At 38.9% G+C, this 21,448-nt stretch overlaps 1 protein-coding gene and 1 long non-coding RNA gene across 6 annotated transcripts in view; one reads left to right on the forward strand and one right to left on the reverse strand.

Moving 5' to 3' along the window:
* The window catches only part of TTC7B (tetratricopeptide repeat domain 7B), a 352,148-nt gene that overhangs the window by 71,104 nt on the left and 259,596 nt on the right, over positions 1 to 21,448 (forward strand). For all 5 annotated transcript variants that reach the window (XM_030558926.1, XM_030558927.1, XM_030558928.1 and 2 more), the window contains one exon: positions 11,979 to 12,100. In XM_030558926.1, coding sequence (XP_030414786.1) covers positions 11,979 to 12,100 — 122 coding nt within the window. The remainder of the gene's footprint in view (positions 1 to 11,978; positions 12,101 to 21,448) is intronic.
* On the reverse strand, positions 112 to 1,782 carry LOC115649854. Its single transcript, XR_003999947.1, has 2 exons — positions 777 to 1,782; positions 112 to 657 (listed from the first exon to the last, which is right to left on the reverse strand). It is a non-coding gene; the product is annotated as an uncharacterized LOC115649854 (long non-coding RNA).

A 21,448-nucleotide genomic window follows, 5' to 3' on the forward strand; every position in this document is an offset into this window, starting at 1 on the left:
GTAAACCCATCCAAAGATTTTCTGTCTGTTAGCCTGTTTGTATAATGCTCTGTACCATGCCCCCCCCGTCTCAGTTGGCCCCTACCATAATAAATCTAATGGACAATAATAATCAGATATCTACTTGAATTGCACTCATTTTCTGTAGACATTGTTGCAAGAGGGAAAAAGGCTACATGCTACCATAACAAGTTTTTTCTGCAGAGTCAAAGCAGCAATAATGATTGAAATTATTCATATTTTAATTAAAACATTATAAATTATGAAAATAGGGTTTGCTAGAGATGATGACCCCTTTTTGTAATTGGATTTTTCTCTAAAATGTTTAAATCCATTCTCAGTTGGTAGTGTCTGGACTTTATTACCATTTAATGTCTGACTGTTTTCACCAAGGTTTCCAATAGTCTCAGTCCAGTTCCTAGTGGACATAACTCCATATTATAAGTGGCATTAACTGTCAGTCTTACAATGTGCCAGAATTTATAAGTGATCAAACTGGAATACCCTTTCCGCTCTAAAAGGTGACTCTTCTTGGTGAAAAATGAGGCATATTGGTAAGGAATGTCTCCACAGCTACTGTCATGTGTTCCCTGTTTGGTGAAAAGAACATCTCTTCCCACAGTAGTCTGTCACTTTATAGGAATACTTAACACTTCACTGAAAATTTTAAAAAGAAAAGAGATCTATGAAATTACAACAGCCCCACAAAATGCTAAATAAAATGTATATATTGAACCTATTCTTTATAATTAACAAATGTATATTTGACTACTTACTTTTCCTTTTGACAGGTGCACAAACCACAATAGTCCCCTAAACTAGGGGGCACATAGGTTTTATGAATAAATTAATTGCATAATTCCCATTTACATATTTTAGTTTAGCACTTGTCTTCTCTTTTCTTTGATTCCCATCCATCAGCTCAATAGCGATGATCAGACTGAATGAAATCTGTCAACTCTTTCTATCTTGTACCAGCTTCACGGCTTTATTCATCTTTAACCTTTTTGTTCTGTCATTCTTGACTGTGTCTATCCAACACATCCTCAGTCTTCCTCCATTTCTAGTTGCTTGGAGTCTGGTATGTATCGCCATGTATGGTATCTTTTCCAAGTCCATTCTTACCATGTGTCCAAACCATTGAAGTTGTCTTCCTTGAATCTTCTGGAACAGCATTATTTCTTGCCCTAACCATTTTCTTATCTCTTCATTTTTAATTTTCTGCAGTCTTGGAACTCTCAGTATTCCTATCAGCCAGTTCATTTCTGCAGTCAAAATCTTACATTAGTCAGCTTTCCTCCTACTCCCTCATTCCGACCTACATAGCAGTACTTTCAAGACTGTTGTTGCATATACACTGATTTTTGTTTTTATCTAAATGTCTTGCACCTTCCAGGTATTTCAGAGTTTTCCAAATGCAGTAGCAGCAAGTCTGATTGATTGTTCTTTTTTTGTCTTCACAATTCCCATTCTTTAATACTAGTCCTCCAAGGGTAAACAATTTTTTCCCACTTGTTGTAGTTCTTTGTCTCTGAGTTTGATCGTTACCTCTTTCTTTTGTTTTCCAAGTGCCATAATTTGTCTTCTCCATGCTGATCTTCAATCCAAATTTTCTGCTTTCCTTAGCTACCTTTTCAGTTATTCTCGGTAAATACTGCTTAGTCAGTGCAGTGAGGTCAATATAATCTGAGAATCTAAAAGTTATGCACTGTCATACCATGTAACATGACTCCTCCCATTTCATCTGTCTGCTACAGCCATTGCTTACAGCATCAAGTTGAAAAAGTCCGGTGATAGCATTTGTAGCTTTGCTTTAACGAGGCAAAAATGTTAACCTTTTTCTTAATAGCAGTATTAATTTTAAACCAGTTTTCTTCAGCAGAATTAAAGAGCCACTTAGCAAGGATGAAATAGAAGTATTATTATATTGCTTATATGAATCGCAGAAGTAATATGTCAAAATACCTACAGCATGTGTGTGAAAGGTTTCTTTCGGGCATTGAAGAAATTGTTCAGACCCATTTTGTGTTCAAAAGCACCCAAATGTTTTCTTTTTAAAACCTGAAACTGGTCATGGACTTAGACATCAATGATATCAAGTGCTAGTAACATGTTTTAAAGAAAATTGGTTTAGAAATAATTGTCAAGTGTTTGAAGATCTTTGTGCTGCTCACATATAGTCCGGTACATGCTTTAAAAGTTTAGGGCTAAATTAAATACCAAGCTGCAAGTTCCAAGGTATACGTCTCTTTAGTTGCCCATGTTTTAATTTCATGTCCCATGTTGAAATGAAACTGGATTTTTCTCTTGTTTTTTTCCTGTTTATAAATAACAAATAAGAGAGCTCACTATAAAAAGTGTGTTCATGAACATTAATGGTTGAGATTTTAAATGCATAATATTCAGGAAATTAATTTATGGTTTACCAGGGAAGGTGGTGCACTCAATGTCACCTGGAGTCGTTCACACAAGATTAGCTATCTTTCAAAAAGACATGGTTTAATCCAGTTTCTAGGGGAAAATCTATAGCCTGTGTATGGAGGTGGTCAGACTATATGATTGTACTGGTCCGTTCTGGTCTTAGACCTAGAAAGTCATTACTAAACCACGCTGTAACTGAGCCAGCTCCTGCAAATGAAAGGTCTTGGGGGCCTGATTTGCAGCACCACTAAAGTCATTTGAGTTACATCAGTGCAAGACCAGAGAAAGTGAAATCAGAATCATGCCCTTTATCCTATTGCCAATCTCCTTAGCAATTATCCTGTTATCAGTCCCATCAGAGACCTAGTTTTTCTTTCTCTCTAAATATATTTTGATAAGGAACTTGGATTATATGTATTTCCCTTAATCTTTTCTTTGTCTCCCTGTGTTTTCTAAGATAAGAAACTACTTGTTCTTGTAAAATGTGTGTAATGAAGGAACCCTAGAGTGTGTGTTAAATCAGTTTAGTAGCCACAGGAAACCATACTTAAAAATTAGTCTTGTATTAATAATGTGATGGGTGTTTGCCAAATTTAATTTTGTAACTGGTTGCAATGTGCAGTAAAATAGATCACTTTCTCAGAAACCCTCTGAAGTAGCTGAGAAGTTGCTCTTCTATCATCAAGCTACATTATAGGCACTTAGATACAATAATGGTGGACACAATAAAATGCTTAAGATAGTATTTCACTTGCACACAGTTGCTTTGTAGGGTATATCAGTGTTGTCAGCTTGGTGCTGAAACTTGACACAGGTAAAGAAGGCCTTCTTACTAGCTTGTTAATAGGTTGGCAGAAGGATGTACTTCTGGCATGTCTAAAGTGAACATTAGAGACACAAGGTGGGTGCATTAATATATTTTATTGGACCAACTTCTGTTGATGAAAGAGAAGCTTTCAAGCTGTACAGACCTCCTGAAGGAGAGCTCTGTGTTGCTCAAAAGCTTGTCTCTTACACTAACACAGCTTGATGCAATAACAGATATTATTTCACCTTGTCTCTCTACTATCCTGGGACCAACACTGTAAATAACAATAGAACATAAAGTGAATGTTCTCAGTTAAAAATTAGTGATATGAGTTAGATGTTGTCAAGTCAGAAGGGCCTGACAAAGTACATGCTAGAATATTTAAGGAACTGGCTGAAGAGTTATCTGAGCCATTTGAGATCATCTTTGAGAACTCATGGAGGACAGCAGTGATCCCAGAGGGCTGGAAAAGAGTAAATATAGTACCTATCTATAAAAAGGGGAATAAGAACAACCCAGGAAATTGTAAACCAGTCACCTTAACTTTGGTACCCAGAAAGCTAATGGAGCAAATAATTAATCAATCAATTTCTAAGGACCTAGGGGATAAGAAGATAAGTAACAGTCAGCATGGATTCTTCAAGTACAAGTCATGTCAAACCAACCTAATATCCTTCTTTGACAGGGTTATAAGCCTTATGGATGGGGAATGCAGTGCATGTGATACAGCTTGACTTTAGTACTGTCTCATGTGACCTTCTCCATAAACAAACTAGAGAAATATAGTTTAGATGAACCTACTAAAAGATGGATGCACAGCTGGTTTGAAAAGCATACTCAGAGCAGTTATTAATAGTTCACAGTCAGCCTGGAAGGACAGATCCCTCAGGGCCTAGGTTCTAGTCAGTATCTTCATAAATTATTTGGATAATGGCATAGAGAATGCAGTTCCAAAGATTGCAGATGATACCAAGCTGAGAGAGGTTGCAGGTGTTTTGGAGGACAGGATTAGAATTCATAATAATCTTGATAAATTGGAGAAATGGTCTGAAATAAATAGGATGAAATTCAGTAAGGACAAATGCAAAGTATTACACTTAAGAAGGAATAATCAGTTACACAAATACAAAATGGGAAATGGCTTGCTAAGAAGGAGTACTGCAGAAGTAGTTCTGGGTGTTATAGTGGATCCCAAATTTAATATGAGTCATCAATGTAATGCTGTGCAAAACAAAAACAAACAACCAACCAACCCCAACCCTGACTATCATTCTGGGATATATTGGTGGTGGGGCTCATGTCATAAACAGATAACTAAGGGTTAATGTCTCTTTCACCTGAATCACCTGACCAGAAGACCAATCAGGAAACAGGATTTTTTCAACTCTGGGTGGAGGGAGGTTTGTGTCTGTGTTCTTCGTCTTCGGCCTGTATGCTCTCTCTCAGCTATGAGGGGATTTCTATTTCCTGCTCTCTAATCTTCTGTTTCCAAGTTGTGAGTACAGAGATCATGTATTTACATGTCTATAATTGCTGGAGTGCTTTGAATTGTATTCTTTTTGAATAAGGCTGTTTATTCATATTTCTTTTAAGCAATTGACCCTGTATTTGTCACCTTAATACAGAGAGACCATTTGTATGTATTTTCTTTCTTTTTATATAAAGCTTTCTTTTAAGACCTGTTGGAGTTTTTCTTTAGTGGGGAACTTCAGGGAATTGGGTCTGCAGCTCACCGGGGAATTGGTGGGAGGAAGAAGTTAGAAGGAGGTCTGTGTGTGTTAGATTTACTAGTCTGATTTTGCATTCCCTTTGGGTGAAGAGGAAAGTGCTTTTGTTTCCAGGATTGGAATTACAAAGGGTGGACTCCTTCTGCTTAGATTCACGGAGGTTGCTTCTGTGTATCTCACCTGGAGGGGGGAAGGGAAAAGATTTATTTCCCTTTGTTGTGAGACTCAAGGGTTTGGGTCTTGGGGTCCCCAGGGAAGGGTTTCGGGGGGACCAGAGTGCCCCAAAACACTCTAATTTTTTGGGTGGTGGCAGCAGTACCAGGTCCAAGCTGGTAACTAAGCTTGGAGGTTTTCATGCTAACCCCCATATTTTGGACGCTAAGGTCCAAATCTGGGACTAGAGTTATGACAGCTCAGGCTTTGGCTTCGGCCCTAGGCAGCTGGTTACAGCCCCGCCCGCACCCAGTTGCTTCCCCCCAGGGTGGAGGGGTTCAGGTTTTGGGTTCGCCTCTCCCCCTCCCCAAGGGGTCATGAAATATTTTTTGTTGTTAGAAGGGGGTCGTGGTGCAATGAAGTTTGAGAAACCCTGGTCTAGATAATACTTAGTCCTGCTTCAGTGTAAGGTTCTGGACTAGATGAGCTTTCGAGGTCCCTTCTAGTCCTACATTTTTGTGATTTTCTTCTTAAAAGCCAGCTGACCATGGCTTGGGTAGGTCAGCACCTTTGGAGACAGCTCCTTTGTCACTGATAGTACCACCATTGGAGATGAACAGCTTATCCCAAAGAGGTAGGAGACTTTGGAAACTCAAATACAAATTCCGTTCCTTGCCCTTCAATTTCTTAGGTCTTTGCTGAATATTGAAATGTTTTGTTTGGAGGTATCACACTTTAGATCTTGTATATTTAGAAATGTGGAAATTCATAGTTATGGTGCCCAAATTACTTTACCTCTGCCCCAGTAGTGATCCCATTCTCATCTTCCTTTTTTTGTTCCTTTTATAGCTATGTATGATTATTTACATACATAGAAAACTCTCAAGTCTGGTTATGCTGGTCATGGCCATCAAATCAGAAAAGCAGCTATCTCCTCAAGGTTTCTGATCTTTGAAACTCTTCCTTGTAAATCAGCCTGGAAGAGTGCCTCAAAACTCTTCTGTGCTTTCCCTGTGCATCTTTGCTTTGAGCTCCTAGGGAAGGCCACAGTCCTGTCCAGCTTTTCTTCTCTGGCTCCATCTCTCTGCTCTTTCAGCAGCTCCAAACCCAGGCCTCAGTGTAGGAGGATTTCTCTGTGATCAGTGCTGTTACCTCTGGAAGCTGGTGACTGTTACCTCAGGTTGGAGAGGCACTATTCCCAACCCCAAACTGTGGTCAGCACAAACTAGGAAGAGTCTCTCACCCAGGATAGATTTGATTTAAATCAAATTGATTTAAATAACTAGTCAGGAATACTGAATTTAATCATGGATTTCTACATAAAAGTGCATTCTTGTTGGTTGTTATAACCTTAATACATGTTCTTCACAACTCAGAGATAGATGTACGTTTCATTTTTAGAAGGTACACGCTCTACATTTTTTAAATGATTCATTTTGAAAAATTTTCAGATTAGTTTCACAGCAATATCAGAAAATGAATGATTAGTTATTTCATTTACCAAAGGTAATTGAAGCAGATATTTGTGAAGTCACTGGGAGGTCAGCTATCTCCAATTCAACAGGTTTATCATTAATATTTGGAGGATTTTCTTGCCATGCTGTATTAGGAGGAGAACATAATCAGACAGACATTTAAATTGTTTTAGTTAACTAAAACAACGTTATGTATTCTGGATTTTTTTCTTCAACAGCAAATATATCCTATTTTAACAAAACAAGTATATGAAATTTTGAATTTAGTTAAACATTCAAGTCTCTTAAAGTCAGGTTTGTTTTTGTTAAAATTGTTTTTAACTAAAATAGTTAAATGAAATATTTAAAAAACAAAATAAAAAATTAAATAGACTGTGTGAAACTTAAAATATTGGCTTCTGCAGCTAACTCAGTCATCTTCACCTTCATTTTCCTGTTTGTTCATAATCTGGAAAAGAAAAACAAGCTTTCCTGTTTTTTCAGGTCCCAAACGATTTCTCAGTTTTGAATGAATTAATCCAAAGGAGGAAAATAGACTTTTTACACCAGCAGAAGAAGCTACTGCCATTAAGTGAGATTATCACTTCAACAGTCTCTGAATCCAAGTGTTTAAGTGACTTCCACCAGTTCACTGGTGTGATTTTCTTTAAAACATCATCAGCAAACATATATTTCTTGAATGGTTCACTCTTAGCTCTGAAGTTTATTATAGTTGGCATTATGGAGGGATTATTGCTGGACATCCATGTCATAGCCAACTCCTCTTCTTCAGCAGTACCCTGGTACTGAATATTGAGAATATTTGCAAGAAAATGAGCTGGAGATAGTACTTATCCCATTTGTTTTTTTTAATGCTTGTAATTTAACTCTGTCATTGCATAGTCTCATTCAGTTCCTTCCATTTTTGCTGTTAACAAGCATATTATATCTGGAGACACAAATCCACAGTTTGAGAACTGCAAAACTAAGCATCTCAGATGGTATCTTCTAGACTGAGGCCCATTGGGTAGGTGGAAAGATTAACCTAAGTAATCTATGCAGAAGCCCCTGGAAGTGCATAAAATTGGATCCCTAATCCATGAATTATTGGAACTCATTTAGAAAACTTTTCTTAAACATTACGTGAATATATTGTCTCAGGCCATGTCTACATCTAGGGCCAGCGCTGCAGAGTGGCCACACTTACAGCAACCAGCGCTGCAAGTGGTGTTAGATGTGGCCACACTGCAGCGCTGTTGGGCGGCTTCAAGGGGGGGTTCGGGGAACGCGAGAGCAAACCGGGAAAGGAGACCAGCTTCGCCGCGGTTTGCTCTCGCGTTCCCCGAACCCCTCTGCAAACCGCAGGGAAGGAGACCAGCTTGCTCGGGGTTCGGGGAACGAGAGAGCAAACCGGGAAAGGAGACCAGCTTCTCCGCGGTTTGCTCTCGCGTTCCCCGAACCCCTCTGCAAACCGCAGGGAAGGAGACCTGCTTGGTCGGGGAACGGGAGAGCAAACCGCGGCGAAGCTGGTCTCCTTTCACGGTTTGCTCTCGCGTTCCCGGAACCCCGAACAAGCAGGTCTCCTTCCCTGCGGTTTGCAGGGGGGTTCGGGAACGCGAGAGCAAACCGGGAAAGGAGACCCGCTTCGCCGCGGTTTGCTCTCGCGTTCCCGGAGCCACCCAGCAAACCGCAGGGAAGGAGACCTGCTTGCTCGGGGTTCTGGGAACGCGAGAGCAAGCTGGGGAAGGAGACCAGCTTGATTACCAGAGGCTTCCTCCTTCCACGGAGGTCAAGAAAAGCGCTGGTAAGTGTTTACATTGGATTACCAGCGCTGGATCACCAGCGCTGGATCCTCTACACCCCAGACAAAACGGGAGTACGGCCAGCGCTGCAAACAGGGAGTTGCAGCGCTGGTGATGCCCTGCAGATGTGTACACCTTCAAAGTTGCAGCGCTGTAACTCCCTCACCAGCGCTGCAACTTTCTGATGTAGACAAGCCCTCATACTATAGAATTAGAATTTATAATCCCTGTTCCATGATGAGGTATCTTTGAGCTATAGTGAATCTTAATTAAAACTATCTTTAGATAGTTTTTCTCAAATCCGATTTAAATAAAAAGCGATTTTTAAATTTTTTTTAAATCATTGATTTGTATCTACCCTGCTCACACCATGACTGAGCACATTGAAGGCAGTGCCTCCCCTGAGATTCTCTGTGCTAAGGGAGATGAGTGACCAGCTCGTCCACAGACCCTGGAGAGGAATAATTGAGAAAGTCATGGATAAAAGTAGGGCCTCTGGGCATGCAACAAGCAAAGGAGATCCATCCTGCACCTATGAATTAGCTGGGCTATTGAACCCCACTGCACCAGTCATCCAAAACGTGTATACCTCTCCTGACCCCATCTTATGAGTAGGGCCTTTCCAAATTCACAGTCCAGTTTGGTCAATTTCATGGTCACAATAATTTAGAAATTGTAAATTTTAGAATTTAAATCTGAAATGTCATGGTGTTGTAATTGTACAGGTCCTGACCAGAAAAGGAGTTGTGGAGAGGTCACAAGGCTATTGTGTGTGTTGTGGGGGGGTTGCAGTCTGGCTACCCTTATTTCTGCCCTGCTACTGGCCAAGAGCCCAGCTCTGAAGACAACACCACTGCCAGCTGTAGTACAGAAGTAAGGATGGCATGGAATGGTATGGCCTCCCTTACTTCTGCGCTGCTGCCTTCAGAGTTGGGCCCTTGGTCAGCTGCTGCTACTCAGCTCTGAAGGCAGCAGTACAGAAGTAAGGGTGGTATTCAGAGCTGGCAGCTGGCCAACAGCAGCTGCTTTCCGGCAACCAGCTCTGAAGACAGTGCAGAAGTGAGGATGGCAATACCCCCTAAAATAACCTTGCAACCCCCCTGCAACTGCCTTTTGGATCAGGACCCCCAATTTGAAAAATGCTGATCTTCCCCCATGAAATCTTTATAGTATAGTGTAAAAGTACACAAAAGACCAGATTTCACAGGTGGACCACAGATTTCACGATCCATTACTTATTTTTTTTATGGCCGTAAATTTGGTTAGGCCCTACTTATGAGATCTGGAATGTGTCTACCTGGCAACTTCCACATCCTTTTACCAGACATTACAAAGCACATGTGGGATCCTTATCAGATGCTGCCTTTAGTCTCTGGCTATCATAGTATGTAGGTCTCTAAGTCTTCACTGCTTTTCCTCCCCTTCTTCTGGTTGGACTGCTTGTGATTTCTCAGCAGTCCTGTTTCCAGACTAGATGAATTTCTGTGAATGACAACAGATCATTGAAACATGCAATCTTTTCATAATAGGAAATAATCTCATCTAGATTATTCCCCACTTTTGCACATATGTTTATAGTGTTTTATGGTTTAAGATTTTAAACAGCGGTTGTGATGGACTTGCTAAGATGGTATGGGGGAACAGCAGGAGCTTCCAATACTTCAATCAGTCAGTTACATCTGTGGTTCTATGGATGAGATTAACCAATTAGTCCTGTTTATAGCCTAGAGGAATACCTTTTTGTAAGAAGACATATTTACAGTACGTTTTTAAATGACATATCTTTAAAGCAGTTTTTTCTAATGACTTTAGTCAGTCCATAGACCATATCTTAAACACTTGTACAGTTAAACTGTTCATCACAGGGTATTGGTGTATAATTCGTTTCATATTGGCACATGCATAAAGCCAGTACAACCAGTGGACATAATGGTACTGTCATTGAAATTAATAGTGAATTTGCCAGTGGCTTCAGTGAGAGAGGATTGAGTCTGGTATTTGTATTGTGAGGGATGGTGAGGTTTCTCTTCATCTGACTTTTTTTCTTGTCTGGATGCTGCAAACTGTTCCTGTTGATGAATAATTTTCTACCTTTTTGCAATGTGCCAGATCTCATAGATAGCAGGTATGTTAGAAAACATTTCCTTTGCCCTGAACTTCCTGGTGAAGAGCACTCCCTGAAAATTATTAAATATGAACATGAGGTAAGAGGTAAGTTACCAGTCACATTCACAGTGCACTCTGAGTTAGAATCACAGCTGAAAATATTTTACTTTTAGACCGTTTCTGCTGTTTTATAAGGTCTAGTGTTTAGACTTCAGCATGCCTAATGAATTTATGATTGGATTAGACAAAGGCATTGAGTTTTTGTAGAAAGTTAGCATTCTCTCAGATACATCTTCTATAATGCTGTTAAGTAGAGTTATTGTAATGTAGATGGAAAACTGTAGTAAATAGGGTTCATTGTGTTGGATAATATAGGGTATTTTCATTCAGATTCTATTAACATTTAAATGTTCATCCAATTTCATTATGATACATGAAATTGTAACCAGGGGACCAGTTAGTTAAACGAGTGTTCTTTTGTGGATGTCTATAAAGAACTGTTCTGTTTTAAGAAAAGTCAATTCAGGATGCCAGAGAGAATGTCTGCTTGAATGGCAAGTATTTTATGCAGACTGCATTAAAGGAAGACAATAGTTACACCACAAATCTACTTCTAAAAATATTTTAATCTTGCTATAAGTGAAGGAAAAAGGAAACAAACACATTGTTAGCCCCCCTTTCCCAATTGCTGTATTTTGCCTATGTTATTTTTAAAGCGAGCGCGCATATTGAGTTGTCAGTGTTCATTTTCGTATAATGGATTTATTGAAATAGTTTCCTCTAGAATGTCTTTCATTATTGGGTTTTCGTGACTGATAAAATATAGAGTGTATAAATGAAAAACCAAGCCACACAGCAGTTTCAAGGAAGCTTTGGCTAAAAGGGCAATGTCAGCACAAATATTAATGGACTCAAGTGCTGTGTTTCATTCTTTCTGAACCACCTGGGGACACTACTTTTGAGTATCTCACTAATCTCCATGTTTTTTTACATTAGTTTGTAATTCTGTGGACTTGACTCACTTATTTTAACTGAGGTTGGTAGTGCCTATGTATTCGTTTTTGTAATTGGAACGAAACCATTTATGTGTAGGGGTTGATGCCAAGAGGAACTGAGCACTGCCATCTACTATTACTGAAGCATGTTTAACTATATATTTTTATAAGTTATACATTATTTTGCTTTGAGTACTTTTTTCATATATTGCATCGTAAAATGCATTAAAAATTAAATAATACAATTGCAGTCAGAATAATAGAAGAAGGAAGAATAAATTAAAAGTGGCAATGAAGGAAGGTTCTGAGAAGAGATTTGAAGAGATGGAAAATCAGTGAGACAGATACAGAAATGCTCTCCTAGACAGCAGGAGAATGGAGTGAAGAAGGCTTTCTTAACAACATTGTCGAGCGCCAGCTTTTTTGTTCTACCCCACATGCTCTCAAATAATAAGAATAGAATGTTTCATCTGTATTTCATCTAATTTTATTTTACTTGTGTGTTTTCTTAGGTAATAATTACCAATATACAAAACAGAAGCCCTAAACCAGGGTCTGCAGTCCATGAACAGGAACTGGGATTTTTCCTAGAAACAGGACTTCAAAGAGCACATGTCTTGTATTTCAAAAATGGGTAAGATTTGAATTTAGGTTTTTTTTGTTCTTGATCATAATGTCAAAAAAGTCAGAAAATGAAGCTGACGAGCATCTCCATCTTTACTTTTTATTATTGTAGTAGAGATATTTTGGTTGAAGATAGCAATTTTTCTGTCCAGATACTATTTATTTTAAGTTGCATTTAATTTTTTCCTCAAAATATATGTTAAGAATAAAATGAAATAGGGAATATTAAATAGAATGAGTGAAATATTTTCTTACAGCTCTTTATTAACTATGAAATTTCTATCTTTTGTGTTGAAACTTTAATAATGCAGATTACAAGAAAAAGAAATAAATTGAAACATTTGATTTTATAATTTTTTTTCAAATCTCTTCAGTTATCACTTATTTTAACATTATGCTGCAGGATAAATGTGCATGAAGATCAACAGTATGTATATGTATAATCTCCATTGTGTCTACTCTGTAGAACCTTTTAGACTGTGCGTGGGAGATCGTTCATAATTTTGTGAAGTAAAAATTCAACAATATAGGTGTACAAATATATCTCAAACATTACAGAAAATAAACAAAGAAATTCATTTTGTTAAGCTCTTGAAAACTTGGCACGCTAGGTTTAAAGTACACTTCTGGTATTTGTTGTTGAATCCATAGTCATTTTAGACTACGTAGACTGGTTTGCTGGTTTTTGATTTTTCTGAGAAAATAATGTGTGAAATCCTACCCCCTAACTGGCAAAACTCCCATTGACTTCAGTAAGCCCAGAATATCACTTCATTTCATTAATACCTTTCAAATAAAAATAAATAACTAAAATGGGTGGAGTCAGCCAGTGTCTGTAAAGGTGTGAGATTTTGATGTAATTTGAATAGTGAGGGTTGATGAAGATTTTCAAATTTATTATTTTGCCACCTGTCTCTTGATCCCATCTGTTTTTCTGCTGTATCTTTTTTTAACTTGGACTGACTAGAACTGAATACTGAATTGTTAACTTTTAAAATAGTGACCAGTGTTTTACCTTGTGCCCTTTTAATATTTAACTCCAAAATTACTTGATGTGTATTTTACTTTGTCCCAACCTTGTCAAGTTTATAAGAATTCAGTCTAAGACCTTTTCACTTAAAAAGGTTTCAGTAGTCATTGTTTTCATGTTAGGGTTATATGAACATCGATGCTAGGCAATTAGGAAAATTGGATGAATGTGCTTGTTTATCTTACAACAAAGCTTTGTTACAGATAAAACTATAGATGACGACAGGTCTCAAATCAAGGTGATGCAAAATTTGCAAAATTCGAGTGTTGCTTTCTTTGTAACATTTGTTTTGTGTTTTGTCTTTGCGTGTAGGCTTGGGCGAGAGTATGCTGATATTGTAGTGTAATGGGGTCCTTTGCCTTCTGCTTCTTCATGAAGCAAAGGTAATTACAAAATTATATGAAATCTTTAAATGTCGGTAGTGTCACTAGATTCTAATCTGGCATTGCTTCTGAGTTAGTTCCAATTAACATGTTATCAGAATTACCTGATGAAACATATTCACTTAAAAACCTGAATAAATACATATGCATAATATTTTTAAGAAATCACTCCAGCTCCAATAAATAATAGTAATCCTGTAGCTCTGAAAAATCTGTTGCATAAACAGAGAAGCTTGTTGCTTGATTCAGTCCTCTGCTCTGGACTGTTTCTTCCTGCATATCTTGGAAACTCACTGTCAGGTTTTCTAATGTGCTGAGCATTACCGAGAATCCAGGTGCTCACTTGTTTTTATATTTATTTATGTATGTGTCATTCACAAACAGTTGGCAAATATAAAAAGACTTTTACAGCTATTGAAAGAGCTAGACCCTGTCCTCCGATACCTGGTGTGCATTGTTGCTTACTTGGGTAAAACACTCTTCTTTAAATTAGACCTGTTGATCCAATTAACTGTCTCTTTCCTCAGCCGCTGTACCCAGATTTTCTTTTAAAAAGAAAAGTATACATTCTTATACAGAAACCAGTGAAGATCTTATAGGCATGCATTTTCTTGTAAGAAAAAAGATAAAGTATTGCAACCTTAGAAGTCTAAATGCTAAGTGCTAGGATTTAGAAAATACATGGAAAAACCATTATCTATCAAAAATTTATGAAACCATATTTCATGAATGATTTTGCAATCTTTATTAAGACAGAAATTCCAAATTAATGTTTTCTTCCCAAAAGGTGTAGAAGAATTGAGTTAGGATGGGCAACCTATATTGACCAATGCAATCCTAGGTTGCACCAGGCGAGATAATTCCACTACAGATAGAGAAGTGTGATTACCATTATACAAGGAACTTCTGAGACCTCATCCGGAATGCTATATGCAGATATTTAAGAAAGAGGAATTCAAAGTGGAACAGGCACAGAGAAGGGCTACTAGGATGATCAGAGGAATGGAAAATTATGTCTTAGGAGAGGAGACTCAAGGAGCTTGACTTGTTTAGCCTAATCAAAGGAAGGCTGAGGGTCGATATGATTGCTCTCTATACATCAGAGGGATGAATACCAGGAATTGGGCAAAGAGTTATTTAAGTTAAGCATCAGTGTTGACATTGGAACAAATGGCTAGAAACTGGCCACACACAAATTGAGGTTTTAAATTACATGAAGATTTCTAATCATCAGAGGCATGAAGTTCTAGAACAGCCTTCCAAGGGGTGCAATGGGGGCAAAAAACCTAACTGGCTTCAAAACTGAGCTACTGAGCTTAATAATAAGTTTGTGGAGGAGATTCATAGACTCTAGGACTGGAAGGGACCTCGAGAGGTCATCGAGTCCAGTCCCCTGCCCTCATGGCAGGACCAAATACTGTCTAGACCATCCCTGACAGACATTTATCTAACCTACTCTTAAATATCTCCAGAGATGGAGATTCGACAATCTCCCGAGGCAGTTTATTCTAGTGTTTAACTACCCTGACAGTTAGGAACTTTTTCCTAATGTCCAACCTAAATCTCCCTTGCTGCAGTTTAAGCCCATTGCTTCTTGTTCTATCATTGGAGGCTAAGGTGAACAAGTTTTCTCCCTCCTCCTGATAACACCCTTTTAGATACCTGAAGACTGCTATCATGTCCCCTCTCAGTTTTCTCTTTTCCAAACTAAATAAACCCAGTTCTTTCAGCCTTCCTTCATAGGTCATGTTCTCAAGACCTTTAATCATTTTTGTTGCTCTTCTCTGGACCCTCTCCAATTTCTCCACATCTTTCTTGAACTGCAGTGCCCAGAACTGGACACAATACTCCAGGTGAGGCGTAACCAGCGCAGAGTAGAGCGGAAGAATGACTTCTCATGTCTTGTTTACAACACACCTGTTAATGCATCCCAGAATCACGTTTGCTTTTTTTGTAACAGTATCACACTGTTGACTCATATTAAGCTTGTGGTCCACTATGACCCCTAGATCTCTTTCTGCCATACTCCTTCCTAGACAGTCTCTTCCCATTCTGTATGTGTGAAACAGATTGTTCCTTCCTAAGTGGAGCACTTTGCATTTGTCTTTATTGAACTTCGTCCGGTTTACCTCAGACCATTTCTCCAATTTGTCCAGATCATTTTGAATTTTGACCATGATATGATGAAATTGCCTACAATGGCATGTGACCCATTAGCAACTGCTAGTAGCAAATATCCCCAATAGCCGGAGAGGGGCATTAGATGAGAAGGGCTCTGAGTTACCTCGGAGAATTCTTTCCTGGGTGTCTGGCTGATAGGTCTTGCTGACATGCTGAGAGACCAACTAATTTGCCATATTTGGGATCAGGAAGGAATTTTCCCCCAGGTCAAATTGGCAGAGACCCTAGGGGGTTTTCACCTTCCTCTTCCTCATGGGCATGCATGGGTCACTTGCAGGTTTAATCCAGAGTAAATCATGGATTCTCTGTAACTTGAAGTCTTTAAAACATGATTTGAGGACTACTCAGCCAGAAGTTATGGGAGTGGGAGGATGAGGTGGTGTGGTCTGCAGTATGCAGAAGGTCAGACTAGATGGTCACAATGGTCCCTTCTGGTCTTAAAATGTAAGTCTGTGTTTCAATCAGAGACAGTGAGGATTTTCTGTGTGATAAAATGAGAAACAAGGAAGAAAGAAATAGTTCTGATTTTAAACAGAAATGTTGTGGGGGATTTTTAGTATTTACAAAAATACATTTAAAATAACTTTCTGTCTTGCTACACAACTTCCATTTGGTCTCCGGTTGCTTTGTTGTAGTCTCAAATTGGAGAAAAAATGTAGTTCAGAGTCCTTTGCTATGAAGACAACAAAAGTTATGAATGTAGGTACTTTATCTGAAATCTTTAATATTAGTATTTTAATAAAGCATTTATTTTCAAGTGAAATGCTTTTGGAAAGAAAATGAATACATGAAAAACTTCAGGTTTTAATAGTTGTCTGACCAATGATTTGTTTTACTTTGCATTAATGTTTTGTGAGAAACATGCTTTCAAAGTCTCATACTGTAATAAATGTTACTTGTGAAAGAGATCCAAAATACGTAGAAAAATACTAGCAAGGTGCATGCACACCCCAACAGATGTTTGTGGTTGGACTCCTTCATCATTTGCATACCCCACAAACACAACTGGTGAAACTAGGCTCATCTAATCAGTTAGTAGCATTACCCAGAGCCCAGAGAAAAGTCTTGTTGCACTGTCCAGGAGTATTCCAGAAGGAAGGTTCAGACTCAATCAAAATCTCTGTCCCAGTTTCCCTGCTTCTTCAGGTAGTGAGTAAATTGTGCCAAGCCTGTATCCAGCACAGTATATGTTTCCTACTATGCTGGTGCAACAACACTGATGGCACTGGAGGCTGGGAAGCCAAATTCCATCCAGTCCCCATCCATTTCTGCCCAAGTGATGGAAACAGCTGTCCAGAGCCTCCTGCAGTGTTACGTATGATGCACTCCCTTGTGCCACTGCACAAGCCAGGTAACAATTTGGCCCTTAGTTAGAACTATTGATTATGCTATGTAATGTATAATACAATAATAAAATCAAATTAACATGATCACTAGCTAGTTGATTTTGGGAAGACATTTCTTATTGCCTTATGCCGCAGTTCAGCCAAATGTTTAAATATATGCTTATTAGGGCTGACAAATGATTAAAAAAATTATCGCGATTTATCGTGTGATTAAATAATAGAATAGTATTTATTTAAATATTTTTCAATATTTTCTACATTTTCAAATATATTGATTTCAATTACAAAACAGAATACAAAGTGTACAGTGCTCACTTTATATTTATTGCAAATATTTGCACTGTAAAAAAACAAAAGAAATAGTATTTTTCAATTCACCTAATACAAGTACTGCAGTTCAATCTCTTTATCATGAAAGTTTAACTTACAAATGTAGAATTATGTACCAAAAAACCCTGCATTCAAAAATAAGTGTAAAACTTTAGAACCTGCAAGTCCACTCAGTTCTTCTTGTTCAGCCAATCGCTAAGACAAACAAGTTTGTTTACATTTTCAGAAAGTAGTGCTGCCTGCTTCTTGTTTACAGTGTCACGTGAAAGTGAAAATAGACATCTGCATGGCACTGTTGTAGCCGGAGTCACAAGATATTTACATGCCAGTTAGTCTAAAGATTCATATGTCCCTTGATGCTTCATCCGCCATTCCAGAGAACATGTCCATGCTGATAACAGGTTCTGCTCAATAACAACCCAAAGCAGCCTGGACCAGTGGATGTTCATTTTCATCATCTGAGTCAGATGCCACCAGCAGAAGATTGATTTTCTTTTTTGGTGGTTTAGGTTCTGTAGTTTCCGCATCACAGTGTTGCCCCTTCAAGATGTCTGAAAGCATGCTCCACACCTCATCCCTCAGATTTTGAAACACGTTTCAGATTCTTAAATCTTGGGTTGAGTGCTGTAGCTATCTTTAGAAATTTCACATAGGTATTTTCTTTACATTTTGTCGAATTTGCAGTGAAAATGTTCTTAAAATCAACAACATGCTGGGTCATCATCTGAGACTGCTATAACATGAAATATATGGCGGAATATGGGTAAAACAGAGCAGGAGACAAACAGTTCTCCCCTAAGGAGTTCAGTCACAAATTTAATTAATGCATTATTATTTTAACGAGCGTCATCAGCATGGAAGCATGTCCTCTGGAACGATGACCGAAGCATGAAGAGGCTTATGGCTTTTTAGCGCATCTGCCACGTAAATATCTTGCAACACCAGCTACCGCAGTGCCCTGTGAATGCCTCTTCTCTCTTTCAGGTGCATTATAATTAAGAAGTGGGCAGCATTATCTCCCATAAATGTAAACAAACTTGTTTCTCTTAGCGATTGGCTGAACAGAAAGTAGGAATGAGTGGACTTGTAGGCTCTAAACTTTTACACTGTTTTGTTTTTGAGTGAAGTTATGTAACCAAAAATACCAATATTAGTAAGTTGCACTTTCATGATAGAGATTGCACTACAGTACTTTTATGAGGTGAATTGAAAAATACTATTTCTTTTGTTTACAAATATTTGCTCTGTAAAAATAATCAAAAATAATACAAAGTGAGCACTGTACGCTTTTTATTCTGTATTGTAACTGAAATAGATTATATTTGAAAATGTAGGAAAAACATCCAAAAATATTTAATAAATTTCAGTTGGTATTCTATTATTTAACAGTGCGATTAATTTTTTTTAGTTTAATCACGTGAGTTAACTGTGATTAGTTGACAGCCCTAATGCTTATGTTCCATTTAAGCATGTTCTTAAGTGCATTCCTGGATTGGGGCATGAATAGTACTTGAAAACGGTTGGTGCTTAAAAAGTGTCAAATAGTGGATTTTTCTAGTAATCCCCCTAGACTTGCCACTGAGTGAGACCCTACAAAAAAAGATCAGTTCTCTTTGATTTTTGGTTTCCTTACATTTCAGGATTAACTTTTGTTTTAATTCTAAGTAGACCAAGCATCGGTGATGGAAGATGGTGTGAATAATTCAAAATCCATGTCCTACAGTTTTATAAAATTCCAGTAATTTCAGTGGAAACTTTTCCTACAGTCTTTACTCTGGTACTTTCTCTATGCTTTTAATTCCTTTCCCCATCCATGCATTATGGAATCATAGAAATGTAGGTCTTAACAGAACTTCGAAAGATCATCTAACCCCACTGTTCATGCTGGGTGGGGCAGGACCAAGTATACCTAACCATCGCTGGCAGGTGTTTGTCTGACCTGTTCTTAAAAACTTCAGATGATTTCACAAACTCCCTTGGTAACTTGTTCCATTGCTTAATTATCCATATAGTTAGAAGGAACAGGAATACTTGTGGCACCTTAGAGACTAACTCTAAGATGCCGCAAGTACTCCTGTTCCTCTTTGCGGATACAGACTAACACAGCTGCTACTCTGAAACCTGTCATATAGTTAGAAGTGTTTTTAAATATCTAATCTAAGGGTATGTCTACACTGGCAAGGTTCTGCGCCACAAGTTATACCACTTTTATTAAAACACTGGAATTAAACTGCTGTTGTGTGTCCACACTGTGCTCCTTGTGACGCTGGAGTGCATCCACATTAGCAGCTCTTGCAACGGCAAAGACATTGTGGTAGCTATCCAGCTGTGCAACTGGCCACAGGGTGCTTTGGGAAGGGATTTTAATGACTCATGGGGCATGCCCAGTGTCACATGATGCAGGTTTCCCAGTCCCATTGTTCCATGGGCATCCTTCTACATTGACAGCAGCTTTTCAACTGAAGTGTGTGGGTATGGGGTTTGGGGAGAGAGACAGTGTGTTTTGGGTGACAGTGTGTGTCAGCAAGCTGTCTTGTAAGTTCAGAAAGCAGCAGAAACAACCAGTCCTTGGGGGCGAGGGGGAAACTCTGACATCAACTCCAGTCTCCCTCCCTGGACAGCAATCACAGGATGCACGCACACCCACCCACCCCTCTCTCTGTGTTCAACAACACGAGCATTCCACATTAATGATTTGCTTTGTGTCCTGGAGCAGATCAGCAAGCATGCAAGGACTGTCAGAAAGGGTGCTTTGAAAGGGGAGAGGTGCATGTCTCCAGGGCAGCCGAGTTCAAAACAATGAGCAGAGTGGTCACTTGAGGTATTATGGGACCCCGCTCCAGACACCAATTACAGTGCGGAAAGCAATCAAGTGTTCACACTGGGAATAGAGCGCTGGAGCCTCTGTGCAAATAGCCTTATGACTCTCATCGAGGAGTTTATTTGCCGACCCATAATGGAGCCCCCTCCTGAACCCCTCATTTCTGGTCTCATTCCGGATCCTGTACCCCCTCCTGCACCCCAGCTCCCTGCCTCAGCCAAGAGCCCACTCCCACACACTGAACCCCTCAGCACCATCCCCCCTCCTCCACCCCAAACTCCTCATCCCAGAGCCTGCACCCATAGCCAAAACCCCACACCCCTACCCCAGCCCAGTGAGAATGCGTGAGTGGGTGGTGGGGCAGGCAGGGGCTTGGCTTTGGGGCAGGTGGCATGTGATAAATAAAGGGGGGGAGGGTAGCTCCCTTTGATGGACACTCAGCTAACCAGTTAGCTGTAAAATCCCTCTTGGTAGCTGTTCTTTACTTGCTTTACCTGTAAAGGGTTAAAAAGTCCCCCAGGTAAAGAAAAAAAAAAAAGGCAAGTACCTGACCAAAAAGGCCAATGGGAAGGCTAGAAGTTTTTAAAATGGGAAAAGAAACTTTCCCTTTTTATGTGGTTGCTGTCCCTGGGCTGCAGACACACAGAGCAGCAATGCTATGTAAGGCTTGAACCAGGTATGAAAATTCATATTCCATACCTAGAAGAAATTATTTGGATAGGGAATGTTTAGTTAGACACAATCAGGTTTATATTTTATTTTGGTTTGTGGATCTCCTCTGTGCTAAGCCCAGGTGCTTTTGTTTGCTTGTAACCTTTAAGCTGAACCCCCAAGAAAGCTATTTTGGGTGCTTAATTTTTGGAATTGTTCTTTTAAAATCTATCAAAAGCCTAAGTTCCAAATGTATTTTCTTTCTTTTTATTGTTAATAACATTTACCTTTTTTAAGAACAGAATTGGATTTTTGGTGTCCTAAGAGGTTTGTGCATAACATAGTGAAAGCATCCTGATTCATTAGTAACTTAGATTGGTTAATAACTAAATTATACAGAGTTTTAATATCACAATCTGCAAAGAGCCGCAAGAGACAGATTATAGAGCCACTTGTGGCTAGTGAGCCTTAGTCTAAGTATCACTGATCTAAACAATATTTCTCTAATTTGCTTATGAGAATGTTGTATGAAACTGTTAAAAGCCTTACTAAAATCAAGATATATCATGTCTGCACCTTCCCCCCATCCAGTTGGCCATTAACCCTGTCAAAGGAG

The sequence above is a fragment of the Gopherus evgoodei genome, chromosome 4 (assembly GCF_007399415.2).
Source record: "Gopherus evgoodei ecotype Sinaloan lineage chromosome 4, rGopEvg1_v1.p, whole genome shotgun sequence".
NCBI lineage: Eukaryota > Metazoa > Chordata > Testudines > Testudinidae > Gopherus > Gopherus evgoodei.